The sequence below is a fragment of the Rhinoraja longicauda genome, chromosome 10 (assembly GCF_053455715.1).
Source record: "Rhinoraja longicauda isolate Sanriku21f chromosome 10, sRhiLon1.1, whole genome shotgun sequence".
In the NCBI taxonomy this organism is placed as follows: domain Eukaryota; kingdom Metazoa; phylum Chordata; class Chondrichthyes; order Rajiformes; family Arhynchobatidae; genus Rhinoraja; species Rhinoraja longicauda.
This window is the reverse complement of record NC_135962.1, coordinates 541,315-562,112: the sequence shown is the minus strand read 5'-3', so window position 1 is coordinate 562,112 and position 20,798 is coordinate 541,315. Positions and strand designations below refer to the sequence as shown.

Here is a 20,798-nt window from a genome sequence, read left to right as displayed (position 1 = left end):
TGCTGCACATCTGATTAGGAAAAAAAAAAAAAAAGAAGGTTATAGTGGTCACTTGACATACACAGATCAGGAGGACGGGCCCAACGGGCACACTTGGAGAGTAAGAGTGGGGCTGGGGGAGGAGAGAATGGGGGGTGTGGGGACGGGCCCAACGGGCCCGCTTTGAACGGGCACACTTGTTCTAGTAACCCTCTAATCCCCTCTTATCCATATACCTATCCAATTTACTCTTAAATAATAAAATCGAGCCTGCCTCCACCACTTCCACCGGAAGCCCATTCCATACAGCCACCACCCTCTGAGTAAAGAAGTTACCCCTCATGTTACCCCTAAACTTTTGTCCCTCAATTCTGAAGCTATGTCCCCTTGTTGGAATCTTCCCCACTCTCAAAGGGAAAAGCCTACCCACGTCAACTCTGTCCGTCCCTCTCAAAATTTTAAAAACCTCTATCAAGTCCCCCCTCAACCTTCTACGCTCCAAAGAATAAAGACCCAACCTGTTCAACCTCTCTCTGTAGCCTAAGTGTTGAAACCCAGGCAACATTCTAGTAAATCTCCTCTGTACCCTCTCCATTTTGTCGACATCCTTCCTATAATTTGGCGACCAGAACTGCACACCATACTCCAGACTCGGCCTCACCAATGCCCTGTACAATTTTAACATTACATCCCAACTTCTATACTCGATGCTCTGATTTATAAAGGCAAGCATACCAAACGCCTTCTTCACCACCCTATCCACATGAGATTCCACCTTCAGGGAACAATGCACAGTTATTCCCAGATCCCTCTGTTCCACTGCATTCCTCAATTCCCTACCATTTACCCTGTACGTCCTATTTTGATTTGTCCTACCAAAATGCAGCACCTCACACTTATCAGCATTAAACTCCATCTGCCATCTTTCAGCCCACCCTTCCGAAAGGCCCAAGTCTCTCTGTAGACTTTGAAACTCTACTTCATTATTAACTACACCACCTATCTTAGTATCATCTGCATATTTACTAATCCAATTTGCCACACCATCATCCAGATCATTAATGTAAATGACAAACAACAGTGGACCCAACACAGATCCTTGGGGTACTCCACTAGACACTGGCCTCCAACCTGACATACAATTGTCAACCATTACCTTCTGGTATCTCCCATTCAGCCATTGTTGAATCCATCTTGCAACCTCACTATTAATACCCAACGATTTAACCTTCTTAATCAACCTTCCATGTGGAACCTTGTCAAATGCCTTACTGAAGTCCATATAGACAACATCCACAGCCTTGCCCTTATCAATTTCCCTGGTAACCTCTTCAAAAAATTCAAGAAGATTAGTCAAACATGACCTTCCAGGCACAAATCCATGTTGACTGTTTCTAATCAGGCCTTGATTATCCAAATAATTATATATATTGTCCCTAAGTATCTTTTCCATTAATTTTCCCACCACAGACGTCAAACTAACAGGTCTATAATTGCTAGGTTTACTTTTAGAACCTTTTTTAAACAAAGGCACAACATGCGCAATGCGCCAATCTTCCGGCACCATCCCCGTTTCTAATGACGTTTGAAATATTTCCGTCATAGCCCCTGCTATTTCTGCACTAACTTCCCTCAATGTCCTAGGGAATATCCTATCAGGACCTGGAGACTTATCCACTTTTATATTTTTCAAAAGTGTCCGTACCTCCTCTTCTTTAATCCTCATAATTTCCATCACTACTCTACTTGTTTCGCTTATCTCACATAATTCAATATCCTTCTCCTCGGTGAATACCGAAGAAAAGAAATTGTTTAATATCTCCCCCATTTCTTCCGGCTCAGCACATAGCTGTCCACTCTGACTCTCTAATGGACCAATTTTATCCCTCGCTATCCTTTTGCTATTGACATATCTGTAGAACCCCTTGGGGTTTACTTTTACATTACTTGCCAAAGCAGCCTCATATCTTTTTTTCGCTTTTCTAATTTCCTTCTTAAGATTCCTTTTACATTCTTTATATTCCTCAAGAACCTCATTTACTCCCTGCCGCTTATATTTATTGTATATCTCCCTCTTTTTCCGAACCAAGTGTCCAATTTCCCTGGAAAACCACGGCTCTTTCAAATTATTATTCTTTCCTTTCCACCGAACAGGGACATAAAGACTCTGTACTCTCAAAATTTCACCTTTAAATATCCTCCATTTCTCTATTATATCCTTTTCATAAAACAAAAAGTTCCATTTCACTCCTTTTAAATCCTTTCTCATCTCCTCAAAATTAGCCTTTCTCCAATCCAAAATCTCAACCCTTGGTCCAGATTTGACCTTCTCCATAATTATATTGAAACTAATGGCATTGTGATCACTAGACCCAAAGTGCTCCTCAACACATACCTCCGTCACCTGATCCATCTCATTTCCTAACAGGAGGTCCAACACTGCCCCTTCTCTGGTAGGTACCTCTACGTATTGCTGCAAAAAACTATCCTGCACACATTTTACAAACTCCAAACCATCCAGCCCTTTAACAGAATGTGATTCCCAGTCTATATACGGAAAATTGAAATCACCCACAATCACTACTCTGTGCTTACTACTAATATCTGCTATCTCCTTACATATTTGCTCTTCCAATTCTCGTTCCCTATTTGGCGGTCTATAATACACCCCTATAAGTGTTGCTAAACCTTTCTCATTTCTGAGTTCCATCCAAACAGCCTCCCTAATCGAGCCTTCTAGTCTGTCCTGCCAAAGCACTGCTGTGATATCCTCCCTGACAAGCAATGCAACACCCCCACCTCTTGCCCCTCCGATTCTATCACATCTGAAACAATGAAATCCTGGAATATTTAATTGCCAATCGCAACCCTCCTGCAACCATGTTTCACTGATCGCCACAACATCATACTTCCAGATGTCAATCCAGGCTCTCAGCTCATCCACCTTTCTTACAATGCTCCTAGCATTAAAATATACACATTTAAGGGACCCATCATTTCTTATTCTCAGTTTATTTCTTTTCACTTCTTTCTCTCCTACATATTGGGTCTGAGTGTTTCCCTTTTCTGCCTCCTGCCTCACACACTGCTTATTAGCTATTTGTGTTTGAGTCCCTCCACCCAACCGTACTAGTTTAAAGTCTCCGCAATTACCTTAGCAAATCTCCCCGCCAGGATATTGGTTCCTCTCAGGTTCAGATGCAACCCGTCCTTTTTGTACAGGTCATATTCCCCCAGAAGAGGTCCCAATGATCCAGAAACTTGAATCCCTGCTCCCTGCACCAGTTCCTCAGCCACATATTTATCCTCCACCTCACTCCATTCCTATTCTCACTATCGCGTGGCACAGGCAGTAAGCCTGAGATTATTGCTTTGGAAGTCCTTTTTTTTAACTCTCTTCCTAGCCCCCTAAATTCTCCTTTCAGGACCTCTTCCCTTATCCTACCTATATTGTTGGTACCTATATGTACCACGACCTCTGGCTCCTCTCCCTCCCCTTTCAGGATATCCTGGACACGCTCAGACACATCCCGGACACCGGCACCAGGGAGGCAAACCACCATCCGGGTCTCCCGACTGCGTCCACAGAATCGCCTATCTGACCCCCTCACTATAGAGTCCCCTATTACTATCGCTCTCCTCTTCCTTTCCCTACCCTTCTGAGCAACAGGGCCGGACTCCTTGCCAGAGGCCCGGGCACCGTCGCTGCCCCCAGGTAGGCTGTTCCCCCCAACAGTACTTAAACAGGAGTACTTATTTCCAAGGGGTACAGCCACCGGGGTACTCTCTAGTCCCTGCCTCTGCTCCTTGCCCCCCCTAACTGTGACCCATTTGTCTACCTCCCGTGGTCTTGGAGTGACCACCTCTCTGTAACTCCTATCTATAACCTCCTCACTCTCCCTGACCAGACGGAGGTCATCAATCTGCCGCTCCAGGTTCCTAATACGGTTCCTTAGGAGCCCCATCTCGTCGCACCTGGCGCAGATGTGGATGTCTGGAAGACTATCAGACTCCCAGATTCCCCACATCCGACACCCAGAACAATAAACTGCCCTGGCACTCATACTCCCCAAACAAAGCCCCGTGCTCGGTTTCTAAACCTACCTTATGTCTTTGGAGTGTGGGAGGAAACCAGAGCACCCGGAGAAAACCCATGCATATCACGGGGAGAATGTACAAACTCCGAATAGACAGCACCCGGTCAGATTCGAACCCGGGTAAGGCAGCAGCTCTACCATTACAGCATTAAAGGAAATCCCAAAATAAATGATTTTTTAAATGAAAATAAATTAAATACTCCATTAAGAATATTACTATTGCACACGTCACAATTAGCGAGCTTGTTTATTTACTCATTGTTTGGGATCTGGACATCACTAGCAAGGCCAATATTTTTTACCAATTTCTATTTATCCATGAAAAAGTATCAGTAAACTACCTTCTTAAACTGCTGCATTCCTGGTGAAGAAACTCATACATATGTGTTGTTAGGAACGAGGTTCCAGAATGTAGTCTAGCTGACAATGAAGGAATAGGGCTATCTCTGAGTGAGGATGATATGCAGGTTCAGGGGCGGGGGACACGTGGGCATTCAGCAATGGTGTTGCCCCGCTCCTGAAACCAGCCGCATTCTTGGTGTCACAGGTCGTGGATGGAGTGGTGCTGTCAGTGTAACCTATGCAAGTAAACACAAGGCCTTTTTGTACACCTCACAGGCATCATTTGGGATAGTGGAGGCAATAAATAATAGATGAATGGGGTACTGAATAAGCTCTCTTTGGCAAGATATGGAGCATCCTGAATATTTAGTTTTCATGTTGTGGTTTTAGAGATATAGCGCTGAAACAGGCCCTTTCGGCCCAATGAGTCTGCACCAACCAGCATATTAACACTATCCTACACACACTAGGGACAATTTATATTTATACCAGGTCAATTAACCTACCAACCTATATGTCTTTGGAATGTGGGAGGAAACCGAAGATCTCGGTGGAAACCCACACAGTCACCAGGGATGTTGATGGTACAGGCTCACAATGCTAATTCCAATCAATGTCAACAGTAGGCGTTGAGGCTCTCTCTTGCTGGATGTTGTCATCGTATGAAACTTTTGCCAGCAAAAGTGATGCTTGCCACTGATCAACCCATGCCCAGGCTTTGCCTGGATCTTGTGGCACAACAGGCTGCTTCATTTACTGAGGCTTGTAAATGGAATTGAACACTCAGCTTTCATCAGCCACTTTCCCCGTAACGTATGATGGAAGATCATGGGCCAAAGAGAACGTCTTTGGAACTGCGGATTAAAGTCTTAAGGTGGATGATAAACCCCCCCTCGATCATATCTTTCTTTGTGTGAGGTTGATGCCCAATGTTTGTTTACCAGTGGTTCTTGACCCTACTGCATTATGTCGAGGCCAATTGCTCTTACCTCAGGTGATGGAGCAGGGGGCCAAATGCAGGCAAATTGAACTAGTCCTAGAGACAAAGTGGGCTGAAAGGCCTGTGTCCGTACTGTACAGCTCTTTGACTCTACTCAGTACTAAGAGTACTCAGTAACTCAGGTTTTGGGGATGTTGGCACATGTCTTTGTAGAATAACAGCAAATCAAGATTACAATTCTCATACAAATAATTTCCTATTTTCATCATGCAGATGATAACTAGTACGGCTAAACCACATTTCAATATTATTTTAACAGTAGAGTACAATTATGTTGAAAGACTAGGCTTGTATACACTGGAATTTAGAAGGATGAGAGGAGATCTTATTGAAACGTATAAGATTATTAAGGGGTTGGACACGTTAGAGGCAGGAAACATGTTCCCAATGTTGGGGGAGTCCAGAACAAGGGGCCACAGTTTAAGAATAAGGGGTAGGCCATTTAGAACTGAGATGAGGAAAAACTTTTTCAGTCAGAGAGTTGTGAATCTGTGGAATTCTCTGCCTCAGAAGGCAGTGGAGGCCAATTCTCTGAATGCATTCAAGAGAGAGCTGGATAGAGCTCTTAAGGATAGCGGAGTCAGGGGGTATGGGGAGAAGGCAGGAACGGGGTACTGATTGAGAATGATCAGCCATGATCACATTGAATGGCGATGCTGGCTCAAAGGGCTGAATGGCCTCCACCTGCACCTATTGTCTATTGTCTATTGTCTAACTGCAGACGCTGGTTCAAATTGAAGGTATTATGGATGGTAAGATGCATCCCAATTTCCCAGCCAATACAAATGATATTCAGTATGAAGATTTGTAGTAGCTTCTGTTTCTATTTTCAAGTCTTCCACAAATTGAAATTTTATAGCATTTGCAGAAACCTTGAGTGGTATTTAAAATGTGATAGATTCGCTTTTTTACCAAAACTAGAAACTTGTATCTCAATGGTGCAGTGGAACTTTGTCACATGTACCAATGTACAATGAAATTCATTTTTGTATAAGGTTTAGTACAAGTATCACTGTACATAAGCATATAAATCTTGCATCTTATTTCAGAACTGGACATAACAGTTTAATATCAGACTTTTGAGAACATGGCTTCCTATATTCTAGGAATGTAGAAATGTAACCAGGCCATTTAGACCCTGAGCCTGTCCTACTCAGGGGGGTTTCGTGTGTTTCTGAGATTTGGAGATATTTATGAACTAATTAAAGTAAATGGGTAAAATTAAAAAAATCCTATAATTATGCAAAAATGTAAAGAAAAGAACTCCTTGAACTAATGAAAACTTTGTAAAATAAATGCCTTCCCCTTAGCTTCCAAATCTGCAGATGTGGAATTCCCACTGAAATTAAGAGGGTCTGCTTGGCAAATATCCAGTACTAGACCAAGTGGACCCGTTGGGCCCAAACCTCTCCTGCATTGGTGCAGCACCCTCTCCTTCCCACCCTCCCCCTCTCCCCCCTCCCCTCTCCCCCACCTCCCCTCCACCCCCCTACCCCTCCACCCCCCTGCCCCTCCACCCCCCTACCCCTCCACCCCACCTCCCCCTCCCTCCCTAATAGATTTAAACTTTAAAATGCGAATAACTTTAAAAATATAACACCGATTCCAATGAAACTTCTTCCATCAGCACCAAAGGGACAACCGTGAGTAAGGTGGGCCTAAAATTGTCACGCTATTGTGTACCGTTTTAACTGTAGTTCAGAAATGAACAAACGAGAGTTTTTGTATATAGATATTGTTTGGAATCACAAGATCCAGCTCATGCAGAATGCAACAAGGAAATGAGAGATGTGGAACCATTAGCAATCAGTAAGTCTTAGACTTCTGTGCCTTGTAGCTGGTGAGACGTTCCACCAGCTGAAAGCTGATGGTTCTGATTCGCACCATTGTCACCAGGTAGCAAGATTTGACCATCATAGGTCTTGCTTGACAAAACTGATTTATTTGAGGATGCAAACAAAATAATCAAAGAAAATCAAATCTTATGGAACTATTATACTGATGATATCCTGGATAAAAATTAATTAGCTCCCATGTTAAATGCCTTCGAAAATAGAGGTTGTTTTAGTGGAGTTCCAAAAGGCTCCAATATGGAGTTCCAAAAGACCCTATTAAAAGTCTCACACAACAGTCTATTTATTATATTAGTCTGAAGTACCCGAAACGTCACCCATTCCTTCTCTCCCGAGATGCTGCCTAACTCGCTGAGTTACTCCAGCATTTTGTGTCTACCTAGTCTATTATATTATTTTCGCTTTGGAAGAAAGTGTTAATGGAATTAGATGTGATTTCACAGATGGCTTTAAAATGTGCACAAAGAACAGTAATTTGTAGCAAATCAATAAACTGCAGTCCAATTTAATCAAGTAGATTAGATTTTCTCTTCATTAAAGATACAAAAGATGAAAGCAAGGTGGCTGTAAAATGGCAAAGTGCTTTTGGGTTGATTTACTACAATTACAGTATATAACTAACAATATGCTTATCGGTACACCTGCAATTTGGCATTTATATCTAGTCATAGTACACATACACAGGAGAAGATGCAAATTGAATCAAAACACAAGGTTCTTAGTTCTGCAAGAAACAAAATACCACCAATAAAGAAATCCAGAAATAACAACATGTCCAGATAAAATCTAAACTAACCGGAAGCACGGTTGGGACTAGTGTCCCAATCAGATCCTGCTGATCCTATGAAGATTTCTAGCATTCTCGCTAGTCTTTGGTTACCAGAATAAGCTTGCAGAGTTAGGGCTATTTATTCTAGAAAAGCGGAATTACAAGGATTGATGCTTCTAATTTGTTAAAGGGATTAAATACAGGTTACCTAAAGTATTTGAAATGTATAGGAATAAAAGGACAGCACACAATGTATAAGAAACCATTTTGAAGGGTTATTGCTCTAAAAAAAAACCCAGCAGACATAGAGTGGTACAGTATGGAAACAGGCCCTTCGGCCCAATTTGCCCACACCGGCCAACATGCCCCAGCTACACTAGTCCCACCTGCCTGTATTTGGCCCATATCCCTCAAAACCTGTCCTATCCATGTACCTGTCTAATTGTTTGAATGTTGGGATAGTCCCAGCCTCAACAAGCTCCTCTTGCAGCTTGTTCCAATTAGAATCTTGAGCAAAAAAAACTGCTGGAGGAACTCAGCATCCTGAGGTAGGTTAATAATGCCTGGGTGTGCGACTGACGATTTCAGGCGGCATGGTGGTGTAGCAGTAGAGCTACTGCTTTTCTACGCCAGGGAACCTGATTCGAACCTGACTACAAGTGCTTATCTGTACATTCTGCTTCTGCTGTCTCTGTTTGTTGTCGTTCGCCTGACTGAGGTCAGTTGACAGGGCTCACCACGGGGAGGTCGACAAGGCGGCCATCACACTGGTGGACCTCACGCCGCCTATGATACAGTGTGGCACCAGGGCCTGATCTTGACGCTCCTCCGCACCATCCCTGACCATCAATTATTGCGGTTCCTCTCCAACATCCTTGCCAACCACAGTTTTGTACTCAAGGCCAGCGACAGACAATCTAGCCGACTGCGACGCCTAAGAAACGGAGTCCCCCAAGGCTCGGTACTGGCCCCCATGCCCTTCAACCTCTATATCAGCGATCTGTCACGCACGACCTCGCGCCAGTATGGATACGCAGATGACTTGGCCCTACTGCACTCAGACAGGAGTTGGTCAAATGTGGAGGATGTGCTCTCGGTGGATATGGAACTTGTCGCGGGCTACCTTAAGACCTGGAGACTAAAACTGAGTGTGGCAAAAACCACCACAACGGCCTTTCACCTGAACAACAAGAAAGCTCAACGCCAGCTAACCATCACCTCAATGGGTCACCCCTACCCTACAACCCATTTCCTACATAGGAAGCTAGATCGGCCGCTGACCTACAAGCAACACCTTGAAGCTCTCCGTGCTAAAGTCTCGGCACGGAACACTGCGTTGCTTGGCCTGATCGTCATGGGGCGGCAGGACATCTAATCTTCGAACCAGTGCTCTTGCACCTGTGTACAGCGCCGCTGAGTACACCGCCCCAGCATGGTGCCGCAGCGCTCATACCAGCAAGCTAGACGCCACCCTCAACGACACCATGCGGATCATCACTGGCTGCCTACGCCCTACTCCGACGCAGGTATCCGCTCTTGCTCCCCCTCCCCCCATTCGTAACAAGGATAGAATCCCCCTCGTTCTCACCTTCCAATCCACCAGCCAGCGTATCCAACAAATCATCCTCCAACATTTCAGTCACCTACAACGGGACCCCACCACTGGCCACATCTTCCCATCCCCTCCCCTTTCTGCGTTCTGCAGAGACCGCTCCCTCCGTAACTCCCTGGTCCACTCGTCCCTTCCTACCTAAACCACCCCCTTCCCAGGCACTTTCCCCTGCAACCCGCAGGAGATGCAACACCTGTCCCTTTACCTCCCCCCTCAACTCCATCCAAGGACCCAAACAGTCTTTCCAGGTGAGACCTGCACCTCCTCCAACCTCATCTATTGTATCCGCTGTTCCAGATGTCAACTTCTCTACATCGGCGAAACCAAACGCAGGCTCGGCAATCGTTTCGTTCAACACCTTCGCTCAGTCCGCCTTAACCAACCTGATCTCCCGGTGGCTGAGCACTTCAACTCCCCCTCCCACTCTGACCTTTCTGTCATGGGCCTCCTCCAGTGCCATAGTGAGGCACACCGGAAATTGGAGGAACAGCACCTCATATTTCGCTTGGGCAGCCCATTGACTTCTCCAACTTTAGATAGTTCCTCTGTCCCTCTCTTCCTCTCCCCCTTCCCAGTTCTCCCTCTATCTTCCTGTCTCCACCTATATCCTTCCTTTGTCCCATCCCCCTGACATCAGTCTGAAGAAGGGTCTCGACCCGAAACGTCACCCATTCTCTCTCTCCTGAGATGCTGCCTGACTTGCTGAGTTACTCCAGCATTTTGTGAGTAAACATCCATTCTGCAGTAAATAAGACTAACGTAATAAGGTCATAAGAAATAGTAGAATTAGGCCATTCGGCCCATCAAGTCTACTCCACCATTCAATCACGGCTGATCTCTCTCCCCTTCCTAACCCCATTCTCCTGCCTTCTCCCCATAACCTCTAACACCTGTATTAATCGAGAATTTATCTATCTCTGTCACAATAACTGTACACAAGAAAAATACTAGTCATCTGCATTTTGGATAGTTGATCCAATTACTAAAATTAAAAGTTTTTTATCATTCAGTAAATGCTTTAACCAAAGAGAAAAATTCACTGAACCACCGTTGATTGCCAAAACAGAGTGGCTTATACCTGCAATGCACTGCCAGGGGTGGTGGTGGAATCACATCAAATTACAGGTAGTTCTGTCTTTCCATAACATGAACTGGATATAACACGAGCGATCAATAGATAGGTTGAATTTGTTACAACCTGGTTTTGATTACGAACTAGGAAACCACTTAAAGGGTACTTTGGAAAATGGCAAGCAGAAAAGTTACTCCAGCATTTTGTATCCATCTTTGGTATAAATCTGCAGTTCCTTTTACTAGAAAAAAAAAGTTGTCTTGGATTTAAACAGTACAAGGGAAACAAAAATCTGTTTCGATGTCCCGCGCCACATTAATCAGATATCTCTTTGTCACTTTAAGAACCCAAGGGCTACTTTAACCACAGGTGGCCGTTATAGTTGAGACACAACCACTTCTATTGACACTTGTGTTATGATACTCCACTAAACATTGCAACCTACAGCTTTTAGTATTTTAGCTCACAGTAACTTAATAAACTTATTGCTATTAAAAAGACTTTAATTTGGAAAACGCTGCAAGAAAAATAATTTTGTTATTGCAAGCTGAAGCTCTCTAACCAATCCCATTGACACAATAATGTGTTCTTTTAGGAACGTAACTATGGGGTTATAGCAGTGATGTGTTTAAGAAACATTTCAACAGACGTTTAAATAGGCAGGGCGTAGAGTTATAAGGTCCTATCAATGGCCATTTTAATGAGTGTAGATGGGCATAATTGCCCACATGGAGTGTTGGGGCAAAGGGCCTGTTTTTGTGCTCTACGATTCCATATTGATTGATTCATCTTATTTGTGTTGATTCTTTATTCGAGGTATCAAAACTAATCCATTGTTCTGCCTTTTTCCCTCACAGCCTTCAATGTTCTATGTTCTAGGTCCAATCTTCTGTTAAACATGGATTTTTAAAAATTATTCCCTCCAAAGGAACACTGCAGGCACCAGCAACCGTTCTGTAAAGAAATTGCTCCCAAACGTGTTCATTTGCTGACGTCTATGTATTGGTCACACCTCAAAACTATTTTCCCACTCAAGGAAATAATCTTTCACTATTCAATACAGCAGAACAGTGAATAACTTCAAATCCTGACTAAATGTAAAGATGGACACAAAGTGCTGGAGTAACTCAGCGAGTCAGGCAGCATCTCTGGAGCAAGATAGGTGACGTTTTGGGTCGGGACCTTTCTTCAGACTGAAATTAAGGCGTGGAGGGCAGGGAGTGAAGAACTGGAGGAGAGAAGAGAATCAGGTCCAGCAACAAATGACATCAGGCAGGGAGGTGCCCTGGTAAGCCCATTGTTGACTAGGCAGGGAAGGTGTGATCTCAAGAGGGATAAGGTGTGGTGAACTGTGGAATTGATTAAACAACGGGTGGAGGAAGGGGGTCACGTGGGGGGGACGCGACTATTAGTACTCACTCTGGCCATGGAGGAGCCCCAGGAGAGGAAGGTCAGTGTGGGAATGGGAACTGGAATGGTTGGCAACAAGGAGATCCCAGAAGCTTCAGCCAAGCTTCAGACTCGCTGAGTCTACGTTTGGTCTCGCCAAGGTACAGGAGCCCACATTAGGGAACACTGGATGCAGTAGATAAGGTCAGAGGAAGTTCACATGAACCTCTGTCTCACCTGAAAGGACTGTCAGGATACCTAGGTGGAGTCGAGGGAGGATGTATCAGGACAGGTGTTGCAGGTGAAGGTACCTGGGGAGGGGGTGGTTGGGTGGGAAGGGATGAGTGAACCAAGGAGTTGCAGGGGTCTCTGCAGAAGGTGGAAAGGGTGGAGATGGGAAGATGTGATTAGTGGTGGGATCCTGTAGGAGGAAATGTCAGAGGTTAATGTGTTGGATGCAGAGGCAGATGGGGTGAAAGGCGAGGACCAAGGTAACTCTGTCCTTGTAGAGTCTGGGGGGGGGGGGGGGGGGTGGTGAGAGCAAAACTATGGGACAGAGAGGAGACACGAGTGAGGGCCCCCACTTATCATAGAAGGGGGAACCCACATTCCCTGATGAATGAGGACATCTCAAATGTTTTAGTATGGAACACCTCATCTTGGGAGCAGGTGCAGCGGAGACGGAGGAATTGAGAATAGGGAACATCTTCGCAAAAGGAAGGGTGGGAAGAATATTAAATTCCTTTTTAAATCTCTTCAGTTTTACATGCTCTCGAGAGGATTCTGTCAGTATTCTCAATGCACATTTGGAGGACAATGTCAAAAAAAATTGTTATTGACAGAAAAGTAGGTATAGCATAACGTTACTTGTCTAACCCGTGTCTAGTCTAAACAGAATTTTGTTAACCAGCATCAGCAACTCCTTGTTGAAGGGTCTTGACCTGAAATGTCAGCCATTCAGCATTTTGTGTCTATCTTCGGTGTAAACCGGCGTTTGCAGTTCCCTCTATACAGTTCCTTGTTTCTAGGGGTTTTACAACTCGTTGAAGGCAAACATTCTTGCAGCCAATCCCACCTAATTTGAGCAGAAATCCCACTCTCACACAACAATCAACTTGTAAAGATTTGGTAGAAGACTGGAAAAAGGCCCAATCTATTTCAAAGAGTTGTAAAACCTTCAAAGAGTTGTAAAACCTCAAGAAACAAGGAACTGTGTAGGAGGGAACTGCACCGAAGATAGATTACAACATGCAGGAGTAACTAAGGCAGCATCTCTGGACAGAATGGCTGTCATTGGGCGACACGGTAGCGCAGTGGTAGAGTTGCTGCCTTACAGCGAATGCAGCACCGAAGATCCGGGGTCGATCCCGACTACGGAGTTTGTACGTTCTCCCCGTGACCTGCGTGGGTTTTCTCCGAGATCTTCGGTTTCCTCCCACTCCAATGACATAGAGGTTTGTAGGTTAATTGGCTTGGTAAATGTAAAAATTGTCTCTGGTGGGTATAGGATAGTGTTAATGTGCAGGGGTCGCTGGTCGGCACGGACCCGGTGGGCCGAAAGGGCCTGTTTCCGCACTGTATCTCTAAACCAAACTAAATTTCTCCCCTTTGTTTTCTTTCCAAACTATTTGTAGCAGGAAATCGTGGTTTGTCATCTATTCAACGCTTTGGATTAGAATGTACATGGCAGATTAGTAAATTTCCAGACAGCACAAAAATAGGTGGCATCAGAGATAGTGAAGATGGTTATTAAAAATTACACCCGGATCTTGATCAGCTGGGCAAGTGGGCCAGGGAACGGCAAATAGAGTTTAATTCAGATACATGTGAGATGTTACATTTTGGGAAGTCAAACCATGACAGGATGCAGGATCCCTGTGTGCACAGAAATTGACTGGCTTCTGACAATTGTTTTTTACTTTTTCTGTCAAATTGCATTAGCATATTTTCTCACAATGCTCTCCAAGTGCCACATTATTCACTCATTCACTTTACTTTCTAAGCCCCCTGCACCTTCTCCTGAACTCAACTTTCTCAGTTATTGTAAAACCTCGTTTCATTATACCCTGTACAGATGCTTCCCGGCTTTCGATGCTTCGACTTGCGATATTTCGACTTTGCGATAGTGCAAACGGCGAGCCGCAGCTTGCTTCCGGCCACGTGATCACGTGTTTTCAATGCATTTCGACTTACGATATTTTCGGTTTCCGATGAGTTTCTCAGAACGTAACCCCATCGTAAGATGAGGAGCAGCTGTATTGTTATTCCACAGTATTCTATAACCTGTGAATCACTGAGGACTATACTAACCTCCATGTTATCCTACTAGTAAGCAGCCCCAGCTACATTTTTTATAGTTTAGAGATACAGCACGGAAACAGGCCCTTCGACCCACCAGGTCTGCACCGACCAACGATCCCTGCATCTTAACACTATCCTACACACACTAGCAGACCTCCCAACATTTGATTTTACACATTCATAATTTTTATGTCCAAAATTCAGAATTTTACATCAAAATTCATAATATGGCGTGAAATATAGCACGTTTCAGCCATACAAAAAGTACGCACACCAAATGCGCATACATGTTGCGATACATTCATGTGTGAAAAACGACTATTGTTTCCAATAGTCTGTAGTTCTTGAACTACATGTACAATGTCAGGCCTATCATGAGTATGTTCTGCTATTTATAGAAAAGTTATTGAACAGAAATACTTTTTACAACACAAAGAAAAATGTGTTTTTTTGTTTTGATTTTGCTTTTTCCTTACACATCAATTCTCTTGGTATTGAATAAAGGAACAATGGTCATAAAATGTATGACTAAGTTATGAAGAAAGAGTTTCATTTAAAACTGCACATAGCTAATTTCATTGAAGACATGCTTGCTCTGCATGTAGGTTTTGGTTGAAATGTGATGAACATTCAACATCTGTAGAATTTTTCACAAATTTCAATGCCACACGTGTTTTACGTTCGTATAGCGGTGGATTTCTCACATGGATGGTCAATATTTTTCACTTTCAATCTTTAACTAATCCTCTATCCATGTAAATGTATTATACTGCCCTCTGAGTCCTCATTTAAAGCAACATCTTTTAAAGTGTTTTTTTGAATCCAGATAATTTTCATTTCCTTCACTACTCCCAAGACATTCCTTGCAAATAATTTTTTTGGAAATCCACATATATGACGGAACTTATTCTACTCGTTCAATCGAAGGTATCACAAAATGCTGGAGTAACCCAGCAGGTCAGGCAGCATCTCAGGAGAAGGAATGGGTGACGTTTCGGGTCGAGGCCCTTCTTCAGACTGTATGTCTACTCGTTCAATCGGTCGTATTTTCAAAAATATTAAGTTTGTTAATAGATTAAAGACAAATATACCCTAATACAGTACACTCCCCAAATTACCGAGGGGTTAATTTCCTAGAAAACTGTGTGTATTGCAGCTTCTTTTGCATTTTGTGTTTCTTTAGTTATTTTTTCTTACATAAATCCTGTAAGAGGAGATTTCTATTTCGTATCTCAAATTTCTTGGACAGTGATTTGCAAATTTGGTAAGACAGAATTTCTGTTATCCGAGCTGCCCTAACCTGGGGATAGACAATGTTATTGCCAAATCCAAAACTCAGTCAAAATCACATATTCATTCCACATAAATCAGAATACACTGTTATAAATCTTGCTCCGAATTAAATCTAATCTCTGCAATATAAATGACTAGCCAGCTTTATTACAAGCTATTGATATACCGGCTTTGAAAAGTCCTCAAGAACACTGACCCAAAGCCAAAACTGCTTAGAAATTATAAAATGCAAAAGCTGTCCATACATCAATATTTCAGAAAGCGCAAAGTAAGCACAACTTTCATACATGCTAAAATGTTTCAATAAATTTGGTCAGATGGCTATTGAAGCACTGTTCATGATGTTGGCTCATTATCATGAATGACACAAGATGCTGGAGTTACTCGGCGGGTCAGGCTGCATCTATGGAGAGAAGGAATGGGTGACATTTCAAGTCAAGACCCTTCTTCAGACTGAGCGTGGTCAGCCTCAGCCTTGACGTGAAACATCACCCATTCCATCTCTCCAGCGATGCTAAGTTACTCCAGAATTTTATGTCTATCCTCACAGTTCCTTCCTACAAAATTCATGAACAACATATTTTTTCATGAGTTTATAGTTCCAGATATTCCATTGTTTGAGATGAGCCATAGACCATTGACAATTGTTTTAAAAATGTCTCGTACTACAAAGGGATATAATAAAGTTTACTGGATGCAAGTTGTAAACAGTATATTACAATAAATCAATTTGATTTTTTAAAATTATGTCGAGATTAAATGTAACTGCCTTTTACAAGCCCTCATCAATAGTCAAGAAAGGGAAAGAAAGCTGCATGGTTGACCAAAGCAATGAAAGGCCTGGCAGTCCCCGAATACTAACAAATGTCTACAGATGTACTGTGAAAGGTATTGTGATGGGTTGGATTGTGGCCTAGAATGGCAACTCTAACGTACAGGAACACAAAAGCCTGCAAAGCGTGGTGGACAGTCCAGTTCAACATGGGCACAGCGCTCCCCATCAGCAAAAGCATCCACAGCAAGGATACCCACTATCTGGGTCAGGGCCACTTCTCGCTGCTTTCATTGGGTAGGAGTACAGGAGTCTGAAGTCCCACACCACCAAGTTCAAGAAGAGCTATTTTCTGACAATTATCAATTCAACTGACCTGCAAAACCCAAATGTTACCTCGGCAACAGAACATTACGGATTTAACTTGCTTTGGCATCAACTTTTCTTCCCCTCGATGCCATATTTTACATTAATCCGTTTTTTTCTATTCACAGTCTTGCATAATTTCCATGCAATTTATGTACAATTGGATGGTTTTCAGTGTTGCCTGCATCTCTGTGCCTACAATGCTGGCTGGTGCAAGCATTTTCATTGTACCTCACCATACTTGTGCATAGGACAAGACACTTGACTTGTGCTGCAACTATAAATGTATTGCTTACTTAAAAACCTTGACTGCATTTAATTTAAATAATTGAATACAAAGCACATAAAAGCAGGCTGCAAATTGATGTTAAGTCTTTCTGTTGTGAGATCATGCTTTTCTCCTTAAAGTGATTAAAAGCTCATTTACAATATCTGCCTACCTGATTTGTACATACATGCTAAACACAAAGAATTATGATATTTCATTAATATTTTACAAATGGGACCAAAATTTTCATTTTAGATTTAGTAAGTGTCGAAGACTCAAGGATACAGTGTAGAATAAGCATTGAGTGTTAAACATTCACTCGATCCTCCAACAGCACATCATGTCTGCCATGTAAAGCATCTGGAAAAAGCACCACCACAACATGCCAACGCTTCTGCAGCATTCATCAGACCTTCAACACCAAGAAAGCATAAATGAACATCCCCATTCTGACTTGCAAACAAACACGAGTGCCATTCCTTGGAGGTCACCGGGTCACAATCTTGGAACTAACTGGTAGCATTGTGGGGGCATCTTTTACAACACAGACGGCTGGAGGTTGCAGAAGGCATCTAATCACCATCTTCCCAAGTGCAATTAGTGATGGTCAATAAATGCAGAAAATGTCAGCTGCACCCACATCCTCGATGCGAGTTTGAAAAGTCAACAATTTCCAGAACTATATTAGCAATTGTCAATTACACCCAATGGTGGGAATCTCAAATAATGCTGAGGATATGCTCCTACAATTGGAACTGTGCATGTTGTAAAGTTACTACTTTTAAAACTTTGGCCCTTTCAAGCAACTTAAAAGTGGAACTGAATTGGGATTGCCTTTCACCTTTGGAACAAAGCAAATCTTACAAACATACGGCAGAGCCGGGAGATATCCAATAGTTGAGCTCTTCGTGCCAGATGTGATACAATGGATCACCATTCAGTTGTTAATCTTATTACTGACGTCAATGAAAGAGCACACGAAGTGAATCCTCTTAATTTGGAAAATGTTGGCTACTTAAGTGTAAACTAAACTGAGCATAAAATCTATTACTAATTTCATGTTGCTAACATTATCAGTCCCTACACTTTATCAGTCTACAAGACTTGTTAGCTCATCTCCAGAGGATCTCATTAAGAATTGATATGTAGTTAAAACTTGTGGTAGAAGAAACACACACCTTTCACATCACATCCCCACCTACTGATTTCAAATTGTGAAATACGTGGGTACTCATAAATAAAATAAATCAACAGACGAATGACAGCAGTGGTTCAACGAGATGATGTTCACACATCAACATTGTGGAAAAAGTGAACTCCCATATTTTTTTAACGATTTTGAATTTTAGAAGTAGATTTGAACCTTCTGTAACATTTCAAAACACCAGCGCCAAAAATGGGGAGAAAGGGGTCATTTGACAATATGATGTTAAATTTAGAAAAATCTGTCCCTGGCAAGTAAACAGTGACTCCACACATGAAGGCACAGGACACATCAAGCTTATATTTCACATTGGATCACCTCATATTTGGCTTACCCCATTCCAGGAATTCTGCGATGTATTTTTCCCGTCGGATAGGCGAGCTGCTACATTCGTTGTACAAACATATTAAAATATCCAGCAACGTCTCCACGCTCATTGAGTTTGCATTCCTCTGTGGTCCGTTCAGGAGCAACTGCTCCAACTTCTTCAGGCGAACCTTCGCTGACATTTTATCCTTTCAAGTTTTTTTTCCTCTCAAGAAACACCCTCTCCCCTTTTAGAAAAATAAATCCTCCTCCTTCCTCAAAGGGCGACTGTTGAGCCGCACCGCAGTCGGGGAGATCAAAGCAGTGATTTATTTCACATTAGAAAGGCAGGAGCCGACATTGTTTCACGGCTGGAGTTTAAAGGCAGGAGAGGGGGGGGGGGGGGGGGGGGAGGCGGCCGTGGTCGGGCCCGGCCCCAGACCCAGCCCCAGCCCCAGCCGCTGCCGCTGCCGCGTCTCCCCCGCTGGCTGGCGCACACCTCGCCTTGGCCCGGCCCGCTCCGTCAGCCCGGTACAGCCCGGCACAGCCCTGTACAGCCCGGCCCGCTCCGACAGGTCACCCTGCGGCCGCTGCCGTTACACCGACGCGGGGCCCTGCATCCGATCCCGAGCTCCCGCTCCGCTCCCGCTCCGCTCCCGGCCCCGCTGTCTGTGTCTGCTCTCCCCGGGCGTCAGCGGCCGCTCGCTCGCTCACTCCCGTCCCGTCCCGTCCCCTTCCCTCCCCTCACACGCTCGCGGCTGCGGCTCCTCCCGCAGCCCGGATGGGAGGGAGGGAGGGAGGGAGGGAGGGAGGCCGGCGGACACTCCCCGCTCCAGCGCCCCCCGCCGGTAGGTCCGGCCCCCACACTCACTCACTCCCCGCTGCAGCGCCCCCGCCGGTGGGTCCGGTCCCCACACTCACTCACGGCGCCCCAGCCGGTGGGTCGCCCTCACTCACTCCCCGCTCCAGCGCCCCCGCCGGTGGGTCCGGCACTCACACACACACACTCACATTCCCCGCTGCAGCGCCCCCGCCGGTGAGCCGCCCTCACTCACTCCCCGCTCCACCGCAGCCACTCACAGCCGCGCGCCCGGCCGCCGGAAACACACCAGCGTCACCTGATTGACAAACTAACCTTCCCTCTCTGGGTGAAAACGTTGATAGACAATAGGTGCAGGAGGAGGCCATTCGGCCCTTCGAGCCTGTACGCACCGCCATTCAATGTGATCATGGCTGATCATTCTCAATCAGTACCCCATTCCTGCCTTCTCCCCATACCCCCTGACTCCACTATCATTAAGAGCTCTATCTAGCTCTCTCTTGAATGCATTCAGAGAATTGCCCTCCACTGCCTTCTGAGGCAGAGAATTCCACAGATTCACAACTCTCTGGGTGAAAAATGTTTCCTCATCTCAGTTCTAAATGGCCTTCCCCTTATTCTTAAACTGTGGCCCCTTGTTCTGGACTCCCCCAACATTGGGAACATGTTTCCTGCCTCTAACGTGTCCAACCCCTTAATAATCTTATACGTTTCGATAAGATCTCCTCCCATCCTTCTAAATTCCAGTGTATACAAGCCTAGTCGTTCCAGTCTTTCAACATATGATAGTCCCGCCATTCCGGGAATTAACCTAGTAAACCTACGCTGCACGCCCTCAATAGCAAGAATATCCTTCCTCAAATTTGGAGACCAAAACTGCACACAGTACTCCAGGTGCGGTCTCACCAGGGCCCTGTACAACTGCAGAAGGACCTCTTTGCTCCTATACTCAACTCCTCTTGTTATGAAGGCCAACATTCCATTGGCTTTCTTCACTGCCTGCTCTACCTGCATGCTTCCTTTCAGTGACTGATGCACTAGGACACCCAGATCTCATTGTACCTCCCCATTTCCTAACTTGACACCATTCAGATAATACTCTGCCTTCCTATTCTTACCACCAAAGTGGATAACCTCACACTTATCCACATTAAACTGCATCTGCCATGCATCCGCCCACCCACACAACCTGTCCAAGTCACCCTGCAACCTCATAGCATCTTCCTCACAGTTCACACCACCACCCAGCTTTGTATCATCTGCAAATTTGCTAATGGTACTTTTAATCCCTTCATCCAAGTCATTAATGTATATTGTAAATAGCTGCGGTCCCAGCACCGAGCCTTGCGGTACCC

General features: G+C 44.4%; 1 protein-coding gene across 1 annotated transcript in view; it reads right to left on the bottom strand.

The window, feature by feature from the left end:
• The window catches only part of cdc42bpb (CDC42 binding protein kinase beta (DMPK-like)), a 194,285-nt gene extending 175,254 nt beyond the window's left edge, over positions 1–19,031 (bottom strand). Inside the window, exon 1 of the mRNA XM_078406009.1 lies at positions 18,652–19,031. Within this exon, the coding sequence (XP_078262135.1) occupies positions 18,652–18,826 (175 nt within the window). The 5' untranslated portion in view covers positions 18,827–19,031. The remainder of the gene's footprint in view (positions 1–18,651) is intronic.
• Between the last annotated feature and the right edge of the window lie 1,767 nt (positions 19,032–20,798).